Consider the following 20,519-nt stretch of genomic DNA (forward strand, 5'->3'; position numbering starts at 1 on the left):
AAATTCTGTTTTCATTCGAAGTTTTTAATGTTTAAAATTACACTTAAAATAATAATTTTAATAAATAATAATACATTTTTTTTAAAATATATATTATATATATGCATTTTTCCAATTTTAATGTTATAGTTCCAGCATTATGATGGAAATAAATTACAAGTTCCCACAGAAACGGATAAAGATCAAGAATCATTTACGCCTTTCACGTCCAAAATTGGTTTTTATAAAGGAAACATCGTCTACATTAAACCAGTTTATAAGAGGAGCATCGATCTCACGCGAGCTCTCCGCAAAGAAATGATTCAAGTAAGTAGGATATTAATTGTATTATTGATCTAGTAATAATAATAATAATATAAATATAATAATATTTATAGATGAGAGAATTAAGACACGAAAATATCAACCCATTCATTGGTGCATCAGTCGATCCTCCTCATATTTGCGTCATGACTCTTTATTGTAGCAGAGGAAGTCTAGAAGTAATTTATTGACAAATCTTATAATTATCCAACGATTTTAAAAGTATAACGCTTTTATTATCTTATATTTTAGGATGTTTTAAAAAATGAAGATTTAAATTTAGATAATATGTTTGTGGCATCTCTCGTATCCGATTTAATTAAAGTGAGTTTAATTTTTATTACTTGAAATCTTTAATGTTATTATATTTGTAATTATAATGTAATTATATTTTAGTAACTTTCTTGTTCTATAAAAATATTTTACTCATTTTTAGGTATATATTTTATTTTATAAATAATGTTTGTTATCGAAAAAAAATAAAATAAATAATTGATAGAGTTTAGAAGTTTGTTTACAAGCGTTATTTTTCGTAGAAAATAATGATAAAATATTCCTTATTTTTCTATAAGTTAGTGAAATATTATTGAATCTTTTAAAATATCGTCGTGCTAATATCGTAATTTTGTAATTATGCTAAGCATTTATTTAATTTGCTGCATAATTGATTTATATTCTCATTTATTATAAAAATTTTAACAGTATAGAAGTACTGTTAAAATGAAAGAAAGAAAATATTACGTTTATTCTTTCTAAAAAAACAAATATGTTAAGCTTTCTTCCTTTATTATTTATAATATATTTCGTATTAAATACAGACAACTAGGATTGTATTAATAGATACGATACTTGATTAATGGTGGTTCGTTTATATATAGAATAAAATATTTAACATATCTATATACGAAGAACACATGAATGCCATTATCAAATGTTATTTATATACTTAGAAGCCATATTCGATAATACTTCCGCAACAATATTTCCGTAGGAAACAATATTGCGAAATATTTTACATGTACAGTACAGTGCTTTAGCGTATTGGAAAGATATAGTGACAATTCTTTATAGTTTAATATTTATGTATTCCTTTGGATAATTAGAAAAAAGAATGAACAGTTATGTTAATTCTATTGTGATACTTTATGACTTTCTTATCTGAAATATAGGATTTAAAATAAATTGATTTTGCAAACACTGTTTTTACACAATAATTTCCAGAATAATCATAGATTTAGTTGAGATCTGTGACTAAATCTGTTTTAATAGAATAAAAGTTTGAGTGAATTTATGTTTCTTTACATCTTTTATGATACAAAGTAAAAAAGAAGATATTTTATATAATTTAATTATAAAATATCAAATGATTTTTATACAGTTTGGACGTGCTTGATTATTTCTATATTCAAGGAGAATCAATATTTTACAAAGAGAAAGCAAATTACATTTAATTCTAATTTGTTAATTTTATAGATGTGCTTATTATTTACTTTAAATTAATTTTACAATAGTTTAAAATTCGATTTTAAATACGATTGACAGATGTTTAAATTAGTAATTTTGCCATTTATATTCGATATTATTAATTGAAATTTTACATAAGTCTTTTGTTGATAAGTAATTATCTGAATTTTTCCTGTTATTTTATTATGTGAATTGCGAGTTTAGTGTAGCGAATAAACTCTTCTATATAACATGAGCTTACTTATTTAAGTATGTAGTAAGCCATTCTGATGATATCTTTTGGAATTACAAATGATTGTGCAAACAATTTGGCAAAAATAACGTTTCCTGCTTTATCGTGCTTACTTCTTGTTATCGCGACACATCCTCTTATCGTAAGACATTTTGTTGAAATATATTATAAAAGTAAATTAGATTTTATTAAAAAATGAAGTTATACGAAAGATATTTAACATCATAAAAGGATTTTGCCTCGATTTCTTACTTGATAATGTATATTTTGATATTAACACTACAAATATGGAAATATTGCAATAACCTTTAACTTTTTAAATATAATAATGCTAAGTTTTAAATGATATCGCATTATTTCTTTTTCTTATACTTTTATTTCGTTAATAGGAAGTTAAATAAAATTGCGTGAAATATATTAAAGTATAGAGATTTTATTGCATCCTAACTTAGCTGATGTCATGATATTCGAGCGTTACTTGGTATCATATTATGATTTTTCCCGACATTGTGTAAGTGAATAGTAAAAGATTTTATATGCATCGTGAAACCTTTTTCCGAAATTTATCGTGAAATATCGGCACTATTCAGAAACGATATTCTCTGAAACGGTTCCGAGATATTGTCAGCTTTATCTTACTTCATCAATGAGTGGATATTGTACGAGTAAAAACGGTGATCTCGCAAGTTTCTTTCCTGGAAGATTCAATTTCGTCAAATTTTCTATGAATTAAACTAAAATAAAAGTGAAGTTTACACGTAATTGTGTTTATAATACAAATCCTATGTAGTCTAATAATAGGCTAGAGATAGTAAGCGGTATATTAATCTGCAATTCTACTTCAATAACTTTGATTTTACAAATTACTTCTACTTTCCATTTATTTAATTTTTTTCTAAAATCTGTGTTACTCTACGTAGCTGTGTTAATTATAAAGAATAAATATTGTAATGACTAACAACAAATATTGAGCTGACCACAGACTCAATATTTGTGGCTTGCTCGATCGATGTTTATTGCTTTATCACATTCTAACCGCAGGGATTAGAATATGATCAAGGAAAATTCTCACAGAAAATAATTTACGGTATATTTCTTCAAATTAAATACATTTATTAAACAAAATTTTATTAGATTATAAAGTAAATAATCAATATTTCTTTAACATATTCGCTATTATTTAACTACTTTATATTAAAATATAGAAGAAGTTTAATCAGTATTGAATTTATTAATTTTTTATTGTAATTATTTAAAATTATATAAAAGAAATGTAATCAAATAATAACTTCGATTTATATAACCCTATTTTAAAGAATATTTATGTTGATTTTATACATATTAAATTACATTTAATGGAATTTTGTACTTCGTAGAATTGTTTATTTTGCATTTATAATAAATTTTAGAAGATTTAATTTTTGTTCATATTTTTAGGGAATGATTTATCTTCAAGAAAGCGAAATAGTTTCCCATGGAAATCTTAAATCATCGAATTGTTTAGTGGACAATAGATGGGTACTACAAATTTCTGATTTCGGATTACACGAATTTAAGTCTGGAGAAGAAATACCTAATCACTTAGAAAAGAAATATATTAGAGGTAAATAAAATAAATAAATTTCTCATAATATAGGAAAAATTGGTTTTTATATAAATAACAATTTCTCTTGAAATAGATCAATTGTGGAGAGCTCCAGAACTATTGAGAATGTTAAACAGACCCGTTAGAGGTACTCAGAAGGGCGATGTATATTCCTTTGGTATTATTCTATTCGAAATTATAGGAAGAACGGGACCTTGGGGAAAATTTGCTCCTCCAAATAAATGTAAATCATTAGTTATAAATTCTGGTCGAATAAAGAAATTATTTTAATTATGTGACAATACTGTGTTTCTACTCGAAGGTATTATAGATAAAGTTGTAAATCCTCATCATTATAATGGAGAATTATATCGACCTCCAGTTCACGAATTAGATTGCGAAGATTATGTGAAACGTTGTATGGAAGAATGCTGGCAGGAAAATGCTGATTCTAGACCAGATTTTCGTTTAATAAATGTTAAATTAAGAGATATGCAAGCTGGTCTGTAAGTATTTCAGTAAGAATGAGTAAATTTATCATATAATTTTTCATATTCAAAAAAGTTACTAACGTATCCTTTTACTAGGAAACCAAATATATTTGACAATATGATTGTGATAATGGAGAAGTATGCTAATAATTTAGAAGGTCTCATTCAAGAAAGAACAAATCAATTGGTCGAAGAAAAGAAGAAAACCGAAAATCTGTTATTAAGAATGTTACCAAAGTATGAGACTAAGTTTACTTTCACATTGCTTATAATTCATTCATAAGCTGTTTAAGATAAATGTTATATAAAATATTTAATAGCTTTTACAAAAGAATTAAATCATAGTTACAGATTTTATACATTTTTAGACCTGTAGCAGATCAATTAAAGAGAGGTGAACCTGTAGAAGCAGAAAGTTTTGATTCAGTTACAATATACTTTAGCGATATCGTCGGATTTACTGCTCTTTCAGCAGTTAGTACACCTCTTCAGGTAATTTATTGAGAATAAATATAAAGAATATCTTTAATATTTTAAATTAATTAATTTTATTTTCTAGGTGGTGGATCTTTTAAACGATCTATATACATGTTTTGATTCGATTATAGGAAATTTTGATGTTTATAAAGTAGAAACTATAGGTGATGCTTACATGGTAGTAAGTGGATTACCGATATCGAATGGTAATTTACACGCTACACAAATTGCCTCTATGGCATTGCATTTGTTAAATGCTATTCGTACTTTCGAAATTCGCCACATGCCAGGCGATAGATTAAAATTAAGAATTGGCATACACTCAGGTAAAAATATTATTTCGAACAGTTTGTTTATAAATGTATGTAATAGCAAAAATTAATTTATCAAATATAAGATAATCATATCATATTGATTCTTTATTTTAGGACCTTGCGTTGCGGGTGTAGTAGGCCTTAAAATGCCAAGATATTGTCTCTTTGGAGACACTGTAAATACTGCTTCTAGAATGGAATCTACGGGTGAAGGTGAGTTTATATATTTTATGAAATATTTCAATTTTTATATATATTTTAAATAAAGAGTATGAAAATGTTTTTATAATTCTCAGCAATGAAAATTCACGTTAGTGAAGCTTTTAAAAATATACTCGACAATTTTCCCGGATTTATTCTTCGTGAAAGGGGTATAATTCAAATTAAGGTAAGAATGAAAAGAGTATTAAATTTAATAAAATAATTTAAAAAATTTAAATTTGTCAAATTCTGTGAGTACATAAATTATTTTATAATATAAATTTTTAAAAGTTATTCATTTAGATTTTTATTCAATGTTTTAATTAAAAATTTCTATGTTTAAAAATTGTTAAAATATGTTTAATAGTAAAATATTGTCACGGATAAAACAAGTAAGCTTCTTCTCATAAAATAAGACTACATAATCTATTAATTATGAATCTATCTATCTAAAATAAATTAGCATTAAAAAGAATACATAAAAAACAGGAAACGGGTTAACACGGTCCTTCTTCATTGGAACGAAGGTCTATCCGACAAAACTTTGCATAGAACTATGTAATTTAATGTTTATTAAGCTTTAATGTTGTTTCAACTAACAAAATTAAGATTGAAATTTTTCAAAAAACAAAATATGGAGATCTTTACGTGTTATAAGTTGTTTTGGGCGTTTTCTTAAATAAGTAAAAATATGTCTGAGTAAATAAATTATAGGTTTGCTTAATTAATTAATATTTCCTTAGAACAGATAATCTAAATATAATTTCGTGAGTTTCACTTTTAATGTGTAATAGGTTTTATTATGGCATAGTTTTTTTTCTCATAAATCTATTTACAATGTATAGTAAAAGTACCTTAATACGACACCTCCGGGACCAGAGTGGCGACGGATTAACGAACTTCTATTCTATATTTATAATACAAATCAAATCTATTCATCACCAGTGCTAAAAAAGTTTTTATTAGGAAACTAGTTTTAAGGTTACACAATGACATTTCTGTTTTTATTGATACTATTATTTGTGATGTTTGAAGTATATTGAATCGATATAAACCATTGACAAACGACCTTGAATCCATAATGCGTACGAGAAAAGAACGTGACATAATATGATGAACTGAAAAATTCTTACTCCATTCAATTCCTGTTTTTTGAAAAGAATATTAATAAAACTCGAAAGTTCTTCTTCGTAAAAAGTTTTTACCTAATCTAATAAAAACATTTGTTAAAAAATCTAATTTAGAATACTATAATTAAATTTATTGTTTCTGTAAAAATCTAAATAGGATCAGAGGATCAGCAGGGCCGTTTGGCCAAGAGAATCAATCAACATATATTTAGTGAAAAAATCTGATATCAAAAGAGGCGTTAATTTAAATAATTTTTCTAAGTGGTAAAAAATATTTATTTCTTTATTTTCTTTATATATTTTAATGCTCTTAGATAAGGTAATGGACTCTCATTTGTGAGTGATCAAGACTTTATCTACCGTGTTTCCCCGAAAATAAGACCTAGTAGAGGTTTCGCTTAATTGCTAAATATAAGGCCTCTCCGGAGAGTAAGACCTAGAAAAGTTTTCGTTTGGAAGCATGCCCGACGAACAGAATACCTGAGCATGCAGCTGTGATTCTTTTTAGCCTGCCGCCGTTATCCCCTACCTTCACCGTCCATTGCAGAGCAGCTGCATGCAGGACACGAAGACCGTCACCTACCACCAATCCTGATGTTCCCTTCCGCGGCCGTCACTTGTAGATGTGCAGGTAAGGCATCAAGAGGCCCGTCGCCTGCCGCCATACCGTACACTGTCCCTGCTATGCTGTACGAGTGTTCTGTGGTGAGCTCCCCTGGTGGCCGGAAGCTGCCATACCATATGAAAAAATAAGACATCCCCTGAAAATAAGACCTATCGCATCCTTGGGAGCAAAGATTAATATAAGACACTGTCTCATTTTCGGGGAAACGGGGTACAGGGGTCGCGCAAAAATTAATTTTTAAGCCAGATTTTTCTATTTTAGAAAAGTACTTTTTATTTAATAAATTTGTGAATCATAAATATAATTTTATTTTTATAAATTTATTTTTTTCTATGGATTATATAAATACATTTTTAAGATTCTTAAAATTTAAACATAACATTTATTTTAAATAAAAAGTAGTTTAATTTAAAAACAGAACCTTTTTAAAAATATTCTAAGAACTTTATGGGCTTTCCCAGAATAAGAATGAAGCCGATAAATTCTGTAGTTTCATGTTAATTACGAAGTAGAATATAACATTTGAAATCTCCGACATTTTTGCAAGTAATTTCAGAAAAAATTCTATTTAACAAAAACAGACAGAAAGAAAAATAATGTAAAAATGTAGAATGGTTGAAAACACTCGATATATTATCGTGTGCTACATTTATTGGCACATCAAGTAGATGGAAAGATAAAACACTCTCCTTGTAATATCTCCCCAATGAAAATAATTGTCAACAAAAATAAAAGAGACTTAATTTACATAAGTTCTGTATGACAAACGATTAATGTTAATTAGTGGTTTATATATATATATGATTTAGGCAAACAAATATTGTAATATTATAGTGTATGTATTAATCGTTTTAAAATAAATTACCATAAACTAGGTAACTTCATGCACTTTTTGAAATGTTTCTTATGATAAAAACTGCTTGTAGAATGAAATAATCTGAAACAAAAAAGTATGAATATGTATGCATTTGCGAATATACAGAATTAAAAACTAGTACAAAAACGGGGAGTAAAACCACGTGCTTACTGGTAGAAAATTACAGCGGAAAAGATAAGGGAAAAATAAAACGGAAAATGTTTCCTTCCACAGTAAGAAATGTGAAGTTTTCTTGTTCCGAATGCGAAAAGAGATAGTCGATAGTCCATAAAAAAAAAAACGAATTCAGCGAGACGTTATTTGTAAAAATGATGGCATAAATTCTTTTTCCACTAAAATTTCATCGAATAATTTTGGTGTCATTCTCATAAAACTAAAAATTAACTCTCAAATTTTTATTTAAATTATCCGTAATGAATTATTGTTCTTAATGTACTTACTCAAAGTAGCATTTTCTGTCACGAAAACACAACCAATTGATTAATGTATCCGTTGTATCATAATATTTCCCGGGACGGAAAAAATAGCCTAATCCAAAATTTTCTTTTCTTAGTTTTATTTATTTATTCTTGATCTTTCGATAAAGCGAGAGGAGTTGAGCGCTGTACCTGAGATAACTAGTTAAAACTCTCCTGTCAATACTGACATTCAACTTTGAATGACTAAGCTGTATGCCATCTGACCGTCAATCATCTGAAACAATTGTAGACATTTCCTTCTTCCGCAAATGGGACAGGCGGAGCTTACGGAAAAAGAATTGACATGTAGAAAGAATTTCTCTTCATTTTCTGTTCAGTTTTCCGTCGTAACTTTTCCGCAAGTGGAAACTAGACTTTCGATTCTAAAAGCTAACAAAAATCTGTCAAATTTGCGGAGATGAGAGATCCTGCAGCAATAACAAATTTAATTTTCTATTTTTTTTATTTTTTTTAACTTTCTTTTTTATGGTCTGGAATATTGCTTTAATTAAATATACACATTTTACAGTGCATGATATTTTTTCTAGTTTTTCAAGACGATCTAAAATTTGTATCTTTTGATTGTAGAGAAATAAAGTTTGTTTTAAGCAGTGCTTATTTAATTTCTTCAGATATAATTTAGGAATTTAATTTAGAACAAAAAACAGTTTAGTACAATTCTTAAGAAATAGGCTGCAATACACACTTGAAAAAATGAATAGCCGATCGATTTAAAACCAAAATAAAATCTTAAGAATCACACAATGCACTCTTCAAAGTTAACTTCTAATTGTCTCAAACAAGTACACGTTTCGTAATAAAAATTTTTCAAAAGTGTATAATATGAGGATTTCCCATTTTAACGGTTCAACAATGAGAATTTACGTAATAGAAAAATATTTTTAAATATTATAACGTAAAAACTGGGGTTTTCTTGTACGAAAGCTTAAAAATACCGTGTAACAAGACATTGCAACTCTATGACAGTATTAGAGCGAAACTGTGTTGTAGAAGTTCTATATTATACAGAGGTTGCCTGCATATGATTATATTTTGAATTTAGAATACGTTAATATTTAAATTATTATTATTTAAAAGCTTATGTTATTCAACGCTCCTGTAAACAAACAAACGAAAAAAAAACAATAATGTTTGCACTCCTGGCAATACATTTTCAATCCTTTACAATTATTGTTGGCACCTTTTTTTATAAACAGTAAAACTGATTCTATGAGGTGATAAATCAACTCTGACAGATTGCAAACACGATACAACAAGAATAATCTTAACCGACTTTTTTTCTTGGAATTCTGATTAATATAATATAATTTGCACTTTAACAAAAACTATAGTAAATGCATATATCACTGAACTTATTACTTTAAAATACAAAGAACCTATATCCTCAGTTGCGAAACAGCATTTTAAATTTGTACGCCGTCCTCTATAGTTCATTGGAATCTTCAATACATTTAGTATTAGAATATAAAAAGTTGTATTTAAATTTAGATTGTGGATTTCAAATAAAAAAAGTTTTTTGAATCCGATTTACTTTTGTCTTAAATCAGAAATATTTGTTTATATTTTAGTAATATTTTATCTTGATACTTTAGAGTATCAGAAATAAAGGATAGGATGTGCTAAAAGTATCAGATAGCAATCAATCATTATAATCTTTTTACTTACAGTTCTGTTCCTTTTCTTCTTTCTATATACTTTTACTTTTACTTACAAGTTTTATTCTTTATCTATTGTAAAATTATCACTCTATTTATTTATAAAATTTTATTTAATAAAATTAAATGTTACATTATTTAACAAATATGTTAAAAATTTACATATATTAATACATTCTTGTAAATATGTTTGAATTTTCTTTTTATTTACACGTTATTTATTGAGCTTTACGAATAACTTCAATTTAATGAATTTCCTTTGTTCAATGAACAGTAAAATTACTATTCAATGAATTAATAAAATTTAACGCAAGATCGTCGAAACAGTTACGTTTAATTCACTTTTACGTTCTGAAGATATTAAAGCTTAGTTGTCTTAAATCAGCTTTCTCGTGTCTTTTGAATAATTGTATTATTTGTTCATTAAATCTTAATTATGTTTATAAGTTTATAAAAGTTCTATATATTTATTTACTCTTATTTATCTCTTAGGGTAAAGGTGAAATGAGAACATTCTGGTTAGTCGGCAAGAAAAGTTCTCAAGTAACATCAAGAACTGTACAAAACAACTCCAGTTTAACAGCTTCTTCCAACGACTTAACTTCCGCCACAAATTTAGAAAATTTTGATTTTCGTTTGTTATTAGACAACGAACTAGATTTACAAGTTCGAAGGAAGAAAATGTCTCAAGTTTCCAATCACAATTACAGTAGCTGTCTTAGCTTATTCCAAGAATGTCGTAAAAGTGTACTTAAAGAAATAAGAAAAGAAGGACGAGCCAATTATAATGGATACAGATCAGCACCCGTGATTGATTTCAGAGATAGATCTTCAAGAGATTGCTTATTGTAAATGGAAATCATGTATAAAATATATATTCTCTATTTATTTTTAAAGTACAATATATCTTATTTAATGAAAATTTATATCATCTGTATATCTTTGAACTTTTTAATGTCGATATAGTAAAGTGCCACGCGATATGAGGATATATTATACTATAGACTATAATATATATTTATTTAATAAAAATAATACTATAACTATTACATAAAAATATTTATTTATTCAAACTTATAAAACAAAATATTTTCGTTTAGAAATAATTTCAAATGTTAAAAACAGATGAAATGCGAATATTTTTATCGTTACTTCTCCAATGTACAATATATGACGTATCATTATAAATAAATTAAACTATATTGAATTTTTTAAAATAAATTGTATTCTTTGGAGTCATTTATCAACTCGTGTATATGACGCGAAATGGCATTGTCCTAGTTTTTTTTTTATTTTTTCTAAATATAAAATAGAAGCAAAAATAATGGAGTATTTTTTGTAAGTTACTGCATCGTCTTTTTATCAGTGTACCTGAGAAGTAAATAATACAAATGCTAATGAATAATTTAATATTTTATATTTTATAGAAAAACTAATCGATGATACATATATTATTTGCTAAAGAATGAAATTGGTACGATTATTTTGATTATCAATTCATTTATCACCAAACTAGCATGTGCACTGATGCCCACAACTAGTGTTCGAGATAACAAAATAGTCTAAACTAGTAAATGCACTTTATTGCTACATTTTTAATCCTATATTTTTTCCTTAATATTTTATAATAAAAGTTTTGTTTTTCTTCCATTCGACTAGATCACTGGATTCACAACTACTGTACTGCGAACTTTTCATAGGGATGCCATAAGATTTCTTAAAATAATTATATAATATAACATATAACATATGAGAACGCCTTTAATGAACACTAGATCTTCGGTATGCCAGTAAACGCTATGACTTATGAATGTACCGTACTACTAACCACTAGGTTAAACGTTTCGAAGCTCGATATTAAATTTAAATGCAGAATTTTTTTTTCATTCACAGCATAATATAAAAGAAATTTAATGTGAATTAATCGCTCACTTTTCAAATTTATTATTTATACATATGTGTACAAGTCTTAAATTTATATTAGCAATCCCAGTAATTCTGATACTATATGTTATTTTACGCATTCATTAAAAATACAAAATAATAATTTTGTACCAAAAGATAACACAGGATTTACAATAAATTAGGATTATCTCTTATTTACGAAGTCTGTCATATAGATCTATCACAATATACAAAAATTAATCGTATGAAAAGATAAAAGCTTTTCTGATCTTCAGTAAAATTTATAATTAATTTATTGCAAAAGTTATATAATTTAAGTATTTCCTGAGATAGATCATCATCGATATCATTTTATAGAAAGTTTAATCTGTACACATAGCGTGCAATATATCTAGTGATAAATACAGAAAATTCAAGAGGCTAACTTATTTCGTTTTATTGCATGATAAGTCATTTTTGTATTTTGCAAATATCATTTATTAATAATAACTCCATGAACAATTTTTCTTACATTCTAAAATAATTTCTTGATCAAATAATTTACGTGTTAAATAAATAACTGTATAATAACTTGTCAAATCGATAAAAATAATAGATTCATTTTTATATATTAGCATAGCATTGTTAAAACTAGAATAATGGACTAATCTGTTATAACATAAGAGCGTAAATTTAAAAATACCATTTTCTATAGCATGTAAGACATCTATTTCAGTACAGAATATTTAGGAAAAAGTATTTTGTGTATTGTCATTCCGCGCCTTTGGCACTTGGCCTCAATTTTATTTTATTTTTTTCTGTATTCTGGTTTTAAAAAGTAAAAATAAAATGTTTACTTTTAAAAGAAGGCATTTACAATTAAAATTTACTATCGAAATATTCTACACGTGCGGCATGTAAAAACTGCTTAGTTGTAGCAAATAATAATATGTTTAATTAAACAATAAAATTTTTATTCAAAAATTAGGCTTGATAGATGTTACCTGTAACTTACAGAGTGCCGTATGAGAAATTAATTAGCCTATGAGAATGATATATAACGTTTATGTATAAGATATGTGGTGTTTTCATAAAATGTTGCGTCTTATGTGCCATAAAATACGGTATTTAAAACATAAAAATATTCACTAATCGAAGAAAAATTTAGTGTCTTCGAATTCATCCTTTTCACACTATAGGAACAGAAAGCGTAAGATGGAGTCGAACTTTTTCTATAGGCTCTTCCCTATAGAAAAATATATAAGGAGAGAAGAGCCTAAAGAAAGAGGTCGACTCCACTTCATGGTCTGTATGTCTGTTGTCTGAAAGGAACTAATTCGAAGACATTAAATTTGTGCTGTCTTCTGTTAGTGAATATTTTAGTAAATTTCGTCTAGGTTTATTTATTATTTAATACATAAATGTAAATATATTTATATTATTATATTTATTATAGCACATAGATCTAATGAATGTTGACAATATATCATAGTGGCATGTGTAATAAAATAACTTTAATAAAATATTTTATAATTTGTAATAAATATAAAGAATGAGTTCCAAATAAATATACATTACAAAAACGAAAGAAAAAATGGTAGAATATTTTAAGCTTTAAATATTAAATTATAAAAATAAAAACTGTTATAGAAATGTGTAAGTTACCTTCCAAGTTTATGAAATGACGCGTGATAAATCAATTTTATTTAAGTCTGTGAAACATATATTTAACTTCATCAAGAAACTATAAAATATATAAAACAGTTTATTATTTCTTATTATAAGCAATCTTTACAGCAGTTTTAGCAAACTGTTATAGATATTTCTGTTGTTCTAAGAGTTTATAATAAGTTGTTTTATCCTCTATATAAGTTTTGAAAAGGAGCGCCGCAAGAGATGATTAAATATGTCACGTATATTATAAAAATATATTTTAAAATTGAGAATAAACAAATGTCTACATACATTCATGATGAAGTAATAGCTATGTTAGGCCTATATGACAGCAATTATTATAGTACACAGCTATCTATTTATAATTTAAATGATAGTTTTGATTTTAAACATGAAGTGTGCCAGAAAGAATTTTTGTTTTACAGTGCGCCGAGACCCAAAAAGTTTTGAGAACCATTGTTCTATATATTTCAAGTTTAAACAAGTTTTCTTTTTTTTTTGATAATCGACAATATAGAACTTTAATATAGCTTTTATACAAATATAATTTTTATAATTACAATGCTTTTCAATTTGATAGAAATAATGAATTGAATTTTTTACTAGTCGTTAGAGTTAATTCCCAATTTTATTATAAAAAATGGCAATTATTAATTTGTTCTTATATACAAATAAAATGGAGATTATTTAACGGGTTTATTATACGATTACTAAGAGATTTCTATTGTCATTGCCATTAAATATAAATTCTTAATTATAACAATCATTTTTATATATAAAAAGTAAATAAATTATATATATAAAGTTATATATTTATAAACTAATGACATTATTTTTCCATTAGTTGAAGAAATGAAGTAATGTATTGTTTGTGTGAAATTTTATCTTTATTTAAAGATGGGCGAATACTATCCTCGAATTCTGGAATACTCGAATACTTTCTAGCATTCGAGTATTAGAGATCTTCGAATAGTCCATTGATAAAAGAATTTCGAATACTACGAAATTTAATAAAGTTTCATGCGATTAATTTTTGTATATTGTGATAGATCTATACGACAGACTTCGTAAATACGAGATAACACAGGATTTACAATAAATTAGGATTATCTTTTGATATTTTGTATTTCTAAATCTAGGTCAATACACTTTTATTATTGATGATGCATATTTGGTTCTATTTATACGTTATTTACACTACTGTACTAACAGTGGACTATAATAAGCGATTATTACTTTATTATATTAATATTAACGACTATACATGTATTTCTTACATATTACGGAAGTACCACGATAACCGGATAGCCTTTGTTTTTTGAAATATTTATGGCTGGATGGGTTTAAAAAACAAGCTTATTTGTTAAATAGAATAAATATACATAAAAATTTACTAAATTCAAGGTAAAAGTAGATGAGAATAATGATTTATAATTGTTCGTTTACGTTTGTAGCTGACAATGTTGCTCCGAGAAGGTATAACTTTGTCCAAGAAAGTTCCCACCCAACAAACCCAAGTCGATGCTTATTCGTTAAAGGATAGTCATTTAGCTATAATATACCAATTAGAGCTCAACAAGCGTGCGAACGAGGATTTTATTGAACAATGAACGAAAAAAGGGTCTCCCATAGACTTACCAAGGAAAGGAGCAGTTTTGTGGGTAAATTTAAAAATATGGGGTGGTAACAAATATTTTATTTGTTGAAACAGACTTAGTTCATGTAGATAAAAGCCAATCAGTGCTTAAATCGCCATCACTTAGTTAATTACGAAAAAAAAAATTGACACTTACTCTAACTGGAGCACTGCGCAACAGTTTCTCCAATGGTAGTATCCCGCAAACAACTTGTTAACGAGTGTATAGAATAACATATAGTATCAAAATTAATAAGATAAGATTACCAATATAAATTAAAAACTTGTACAGTACATATAAATGATAAATTTGAAAAGTGAGCGATTAATTCACATTAAATTTCATTTACATTAAACTTTGAATGAGAAAACATTTCTGCATTCAAATTTGATATTAAGCTTCAAAACGTTTAGCCTAGTGATTAGTGGTAGGGTACATTCATAAGTCAGCATTTACTGGCATACGGAAGATCTAGTGTTCATTAAAGGCGTTCTTATGTGTTATATGTTATATTATTTATTTTAAAAAATCTTATGGCATCCCTATGAAAAGTTCTTTGTACTTCAGTTGTGAATCCATTGATCTAGTCGAATGGAAGAAAAACAAAACTTTCATTATAAAATATTAAAGAATGAGAAATGCGTTTTCAGGTCTTGCTTTGAATGTAATTTGGTTACGTGTGTATACGACAACTGATGACTTTTTCGAAATAGCTTACTAGGTAATAATTCGTAATATTCGCATTTGTAAATAAACGAGCGAAATTATATAAGATAATATCAATTTTATTGAAGAATTACCAAAAACTTCGAGTAGAAAAATCTTCGGATAATTCGAAATCGTGTTTTTTTTTTTTTTTTTTTTTTTGTTCCTTGTGTTTCGAAATAACCACGTTTTAGTGTATTTGCATGTTCTTAAACATGCTGCAACATTATAAAAATTCTTAAATTTCACCCACTTTAATATACCTTTACAAAGTCTTTGAGTCACAAATGCAAGCACTTCCAAATATTTTTAGTTGATAATATTATATTAATAATTAGATTATAATAATGTTTATAATTGTATATGTTTATTTAAATATAATGCAAAAGTATGATCAACTTTATAAACTCAAGTTAAATGTTGAAGTGTAACGTATCTTGTTAAGTAACATTTTACCTGAAAAATTAAATTTAAAACTTTTCTATAAAAGTTATGTTTATTCATGTTAAATAACCAATAAACAATTTTAATTGATTTATTTTAATAAGATAATTTTTTATTGACTTATTCCGAAACTGTGTCTTCTTTTAATTATTCTTTACTTCACAACTGGGTGCATAAGTAGACACTGAGCATCTTTAACATCACTCTTTATTCAAGAATATCTTACACACCGATACGCGTTTCGGGCATACGCCCCTCTTCTATCGGCTTTTTCTTTAAGACATTTAGTAAAGAGCGTGCTAACTAATACACATGTTAAATACACATGTACTCTGTTAAAGATGCCCAGTATCTACTTATGCACTCGGATGCGAAGTAAAGATTAAAAAAATTTTTATTTATAAATTAGTTTTTAATTTTAAAAATTTTCAATAAACGCTAATACTGTGAACAAAGATTATAACAAAACAACTATGAATGTTTCGAAACTCTAACCATATATGAACATTTTAATGATCTTTTATTTGAAGATTTTTATTTTTTACGAAGCAAATATACATAATAAATGAGAATTATATAAAATTAAAATCTGAATCAATTTGATCACATTTCTTACATTTTATATTTTAGTTATATCAGAATGTTGTTACCTATATATATAAATGAGGATGTTTGTTTGTTTGCTATATACTCCTAGGCCGTTCGACCAATTGCTACGAAACTTAGCAGTTACGTTTACATACTTCTGACTTAGATAATGTCGTATATCCCACTCCAAAATATTTATTGGATTTCTGTACATCAATTAATTTCTATTTATATTCAATATCGCCATCTATTGGAAAAATTTAACAAAATAATGAACTAAATATAATTCTTATAAAAAAAAATACAATTTTAAAAAATATATATTATAGTCAATTACTGTGACAACGATATAGCGCGAAATAGAAGCGCTATATCGTTGTCACAGTAATTAAGGGACTATCGTTACAGCGAAATAGATGTCACTTAATTACTGCAACAGGTAGAATATAGCACTTGTTTGCGTGGAATCCAAAGTGTTACCCTGTGGAAAGTTTAAAGTAAGTATATAAGTATTCAATTTTCCACATCTAACGACTGCGTTTTTTTTCTAATTTCTGAACTGGACTTTCTTAATTCTAATAAGCCCTCTCCAGTAGCCGAGTGTATAAAACCACAGAATTCTGAAAGTTAGTTGTGGGTTAGAGCATGGCCAACGAGCTTGGCCACGTGGAGTTTTTCGGGTTTTCTTCGCGTTGGTAACATCTAAATAGGGTCCATAAAAGTCTTCCCGGAATGCATCACCTCTCGGCAGATCGTTCACGTATTGCATTGCAGTAACCAAATAAACCAAACCAATTCTAACGAGCAATTATTTATTGTGACATCGTCACAATGCCGGGCTGCAACTTTTCGTCACAATATTCTCAATTCTTTTAGTGGTCGTCTTGACCCTGACATTATACTTTTTCTATTAGCAACAGAATCGTGTCCTCTATCTATCAAATTTCATTCAGGGGAAAATTTTGAATCGAAGTAATGTGACTTCCGTTTCAAACCGGAAGTTCATATATAGTTAATCGGGACCTCTTTCCCTAAGCTTTCCATACTTGTTCTTGACTTTCATCTATCTAATTCCGTTCTCGAGATTAAGGAACGACGGATAGACAACAGTGGGAATTTTTAGTTAGGTCTACAATTTTTTTCCACATTACAGCCCAATAACTTTTTCTATAAATGTAATATTTACGAGAACATACTCCCTACGTAGTTTATAAAATCTGTTGCCAAAATTTAAACTCTTTATCATCACATAAAAGGAATTATTCTAGCATTTTTACAAGATTTTTTTTCCGGTAAATTAGAAGACACAGTCGTTTCTAAAAAATCTTTTTAGACAATCACCAATTTCTTTCGTGTTCCAGAACAAACTGTTGACGGCCAGACCTTTCTTTTGAGGCTACTTAGCCGTCCAGTTAAAAAAGTTCCTTAAAAAACAAAAAGAGTCCAATTAAAATTTCTAAAATTTCTAAAATTGGATTAGTGGTAACCTTACGACGTCTTAGAAACGACTAGTGTCTTATAATCTGTTGCCAAAATTTAAACTCTTTATCATCACATAAAAGGAATTATTCTAGCATTTTTACAAGATTTTTTTTATTTAAACAAGTTTTATATGAAGTCTTTCCACATTAAAGTTATCAACTTCGATCATATGCGAGAGCATCACAATCTGTCTAACACAGATCACTTTTCAAATAATAATAGTACAACGGTATTAATTAGAAGTCATTGAACATTCTCTCTTCCGAAGGAGGTCAACGACTACTTTTGGTCGAATTACTTCGACCCCCTTCCGAAACAGCTCCTTTCTATCAGACCAGCGATATGGTGGCATTTGAATAGGAAAATTACATAATATAAGGTTACCGACCAGCATAAAATATGTTAGTTAGTTGTTAATTTTCGTATGGAGTACCGGAAATTTAAAAGGCTTAAGAAATGATATTGGATAAAATATGTTTTAAGCAGTTTTCGAGAGTACCGAGTTTTAAGTATTTGATCCGTTTTTCGCGAAATTTTATTCGTTGCTAGATTACCGTTTGATATTCGGTTGTGAATGATAGAATTTCTTAGAGTTAACATTAGTGTCTACTTGACCAATGAAATTGTGCCCATTGTGTACCATTTGAGTATCGCAATAAACGTGATGATGATAGTCTAAAATAATCAAACTTTTTATATGGTTCACGTTTTAATGTTCGTTAGATTATAGTATTTGATTTATATCACTACAAAGGTTATCTTAGGTAAGGGTTCATCACACCGAATGACCAATCTCATTTTAAAAATTTTTTATTTCTTTACTGTACATAATTTTAAACAAATTTTTAAGTATGTTAGATTGTTCATTCGGTGTTATAAACTCTTACGTAAGATAACTTTGAAAAATAAATCAAATACTAAAATATAATATAATAGAAGAGTTAAAAGTACGAAATAATCTAATAATATCAATCATTGCTGTTGTTATTTTTGGTAGGAACAACTCAGGACTCGTCTGCTAGTTAAATCATATAATAGCATCCAGATAACACTAAACATATTTTAACAAGCTTAATTGGAATTTGCTCTATTTAGGCTTGAAATGCAATAAAAAAGTTTAGAAACAATTTTTAATAATAATAAGTTAAATGATCATTAAATAAAAAATTGTATATTTCCCAATTTTTCCTTCGAGAATATAAATTTTTCCACGAAAATTTTTTCCATTTTTTTCCACTTGACTTGAATAACCTCATTTTGAGAAAAACCTCCAATCCAGCAATACTACCTTCGGAATATCTGGTTTAATCTGCCGCAAGAAAAGAAACAAATCTAAATTCTGAACGTGTTCGAAATTTTTCTCAAATAAGAATCTTCAGTTATGAGAATGTGAACATCTATTTGTTAATCTGTTGTAATTAAGATAACAGTACTAAAAGATACCATAAAGCTAAAAAGTCAAAAAGTCAAATTCAAATTTCATTTCATAGAATTCGGTAAATCTTTTTTTCTTAACTTTTTGTTTTACTTTATCAACTTACGGTATTAATATACAGAAATAATTAAAACAAGTTAATAATTTTATTTAATATTTATTATTTAACTAAATAAGTTATCCGAATGAAGTAATCTAAAAGGAAAAAAAATTGCGCCAAGTAAAAACTATGACAATTTAGACGACAGTCTAATGTTTTATTGGGAACTTTTTTTTTTTTTTTGGTAAAGATAAGCTTGGTGCTTAGAAGCGATTTGTAGAAAAGATAATGCAGGTAAAAGTCTTATGGGTAACGTTTCCAATCGCCAAGCTTATCTTTACCAAAATAAATCTCCTAATAAAAAATTAGACTGTCGTCTAAATTGTGTTAAGTTTTTATTTGGCACAATTTCTTTACATCTCAGATATTTTTCTTTGGATATGAATTGCTTTTTGTTTAATAATTGTATTATTACGTCTGTTTCCGACGAAAATGGACTGTATACAAGCACACACAATAATTGCACTATTAAAACAACTTTATTACTCACAACAATCCAAAATACTTCGATAATACTGCCCGGACTCCTCTCGAATCCGTTCCACAGCCAAGATGGCGTCCACGCTCTCAGGAACAACCAAAAAACGCGCCAAAACAAAAGCGCCCCCTCACACATTAAAGTTTTCCAAAAAAAAACTAAAAAATAATTTAAACATTACCCCCAGCTTTGACACCTGCAAGGTATCAATTACCGGTAGCTGGAGCGAACAGACAATCATTCGAATCTTAAATATTAC

The 20,519-nt window shown here is 27.3% G+C and overlaps 1 protein-coding gene across 2 annotated transcripts in view; it reads left to right on the top strand.

The window, feature by feature from the left end:
* LOC136977466 (guanylate cyclase 32E-like) overlaps positions 1–11,005 on the top strand; it is a 51,099-nt gene extending 40,094 nt beyond the window's left edge. For both annotated transcript variants that reach the window (XM_067272960.1, XM_067272961.1), the window contains exons 10-21: positions 130–306; positions 378–482; positions 556–627; positions 3,437–3,602; positions 3,679–3,828; positions 3,907–4,090; positions 4,172–4,312; positions 4,444–4,567; positions 4,635–4,878; positions 4,981–5,079; positions 5,163–5,254; positions 10,326–11,005. In XM_067272960.1, the coding sequence (XP_067129061.1) occupies positions 130–306; positions 378–482; positions 556–627; positions 3,437–3,602; positions 3,679–3,828; positions 3,907–4,090; positions 4,172–4,312; positions 4,444–4,567; positions 4,635–4,878; positions 4,981–5,079; positions 5,163–5,254; positions 10,326–10,685 (1,914 nt within the window). In that variant the 3' untranslated portion in view covers positions 10,686–11,005. The remainder of the gene's footprint in view (positions 1–129; positions 307–377; positions 483–555; positions 628–3,436; positions 3,603–3,678; positions 3,829–3,906; positions 4,091–4,171; positions 4,313–4,443; positions 4,568–4,634; positions 4,879–4,980; positions 5,080–5,162; positions 5,255–10,325) is intronic.
* Positions 11,006–20,519: the final 9,514 nt, after the last annotated feature.

This window comes from Centruroides vittatus, unplaced genomic scaffold (assembly GCF_030686945.1).
Source record: "Centruroides vittatus isolate TY-2023 unplaced genomic scaffold, ASM3068694v2 contig_459, whole genome shotgun sequence".
Lineage (NCBI taxonomy): Eukaryota > Metazoa > Arthropoda > Arachnida > Scorpiones > Buthidae > Centruroides > Centruroides vittatus.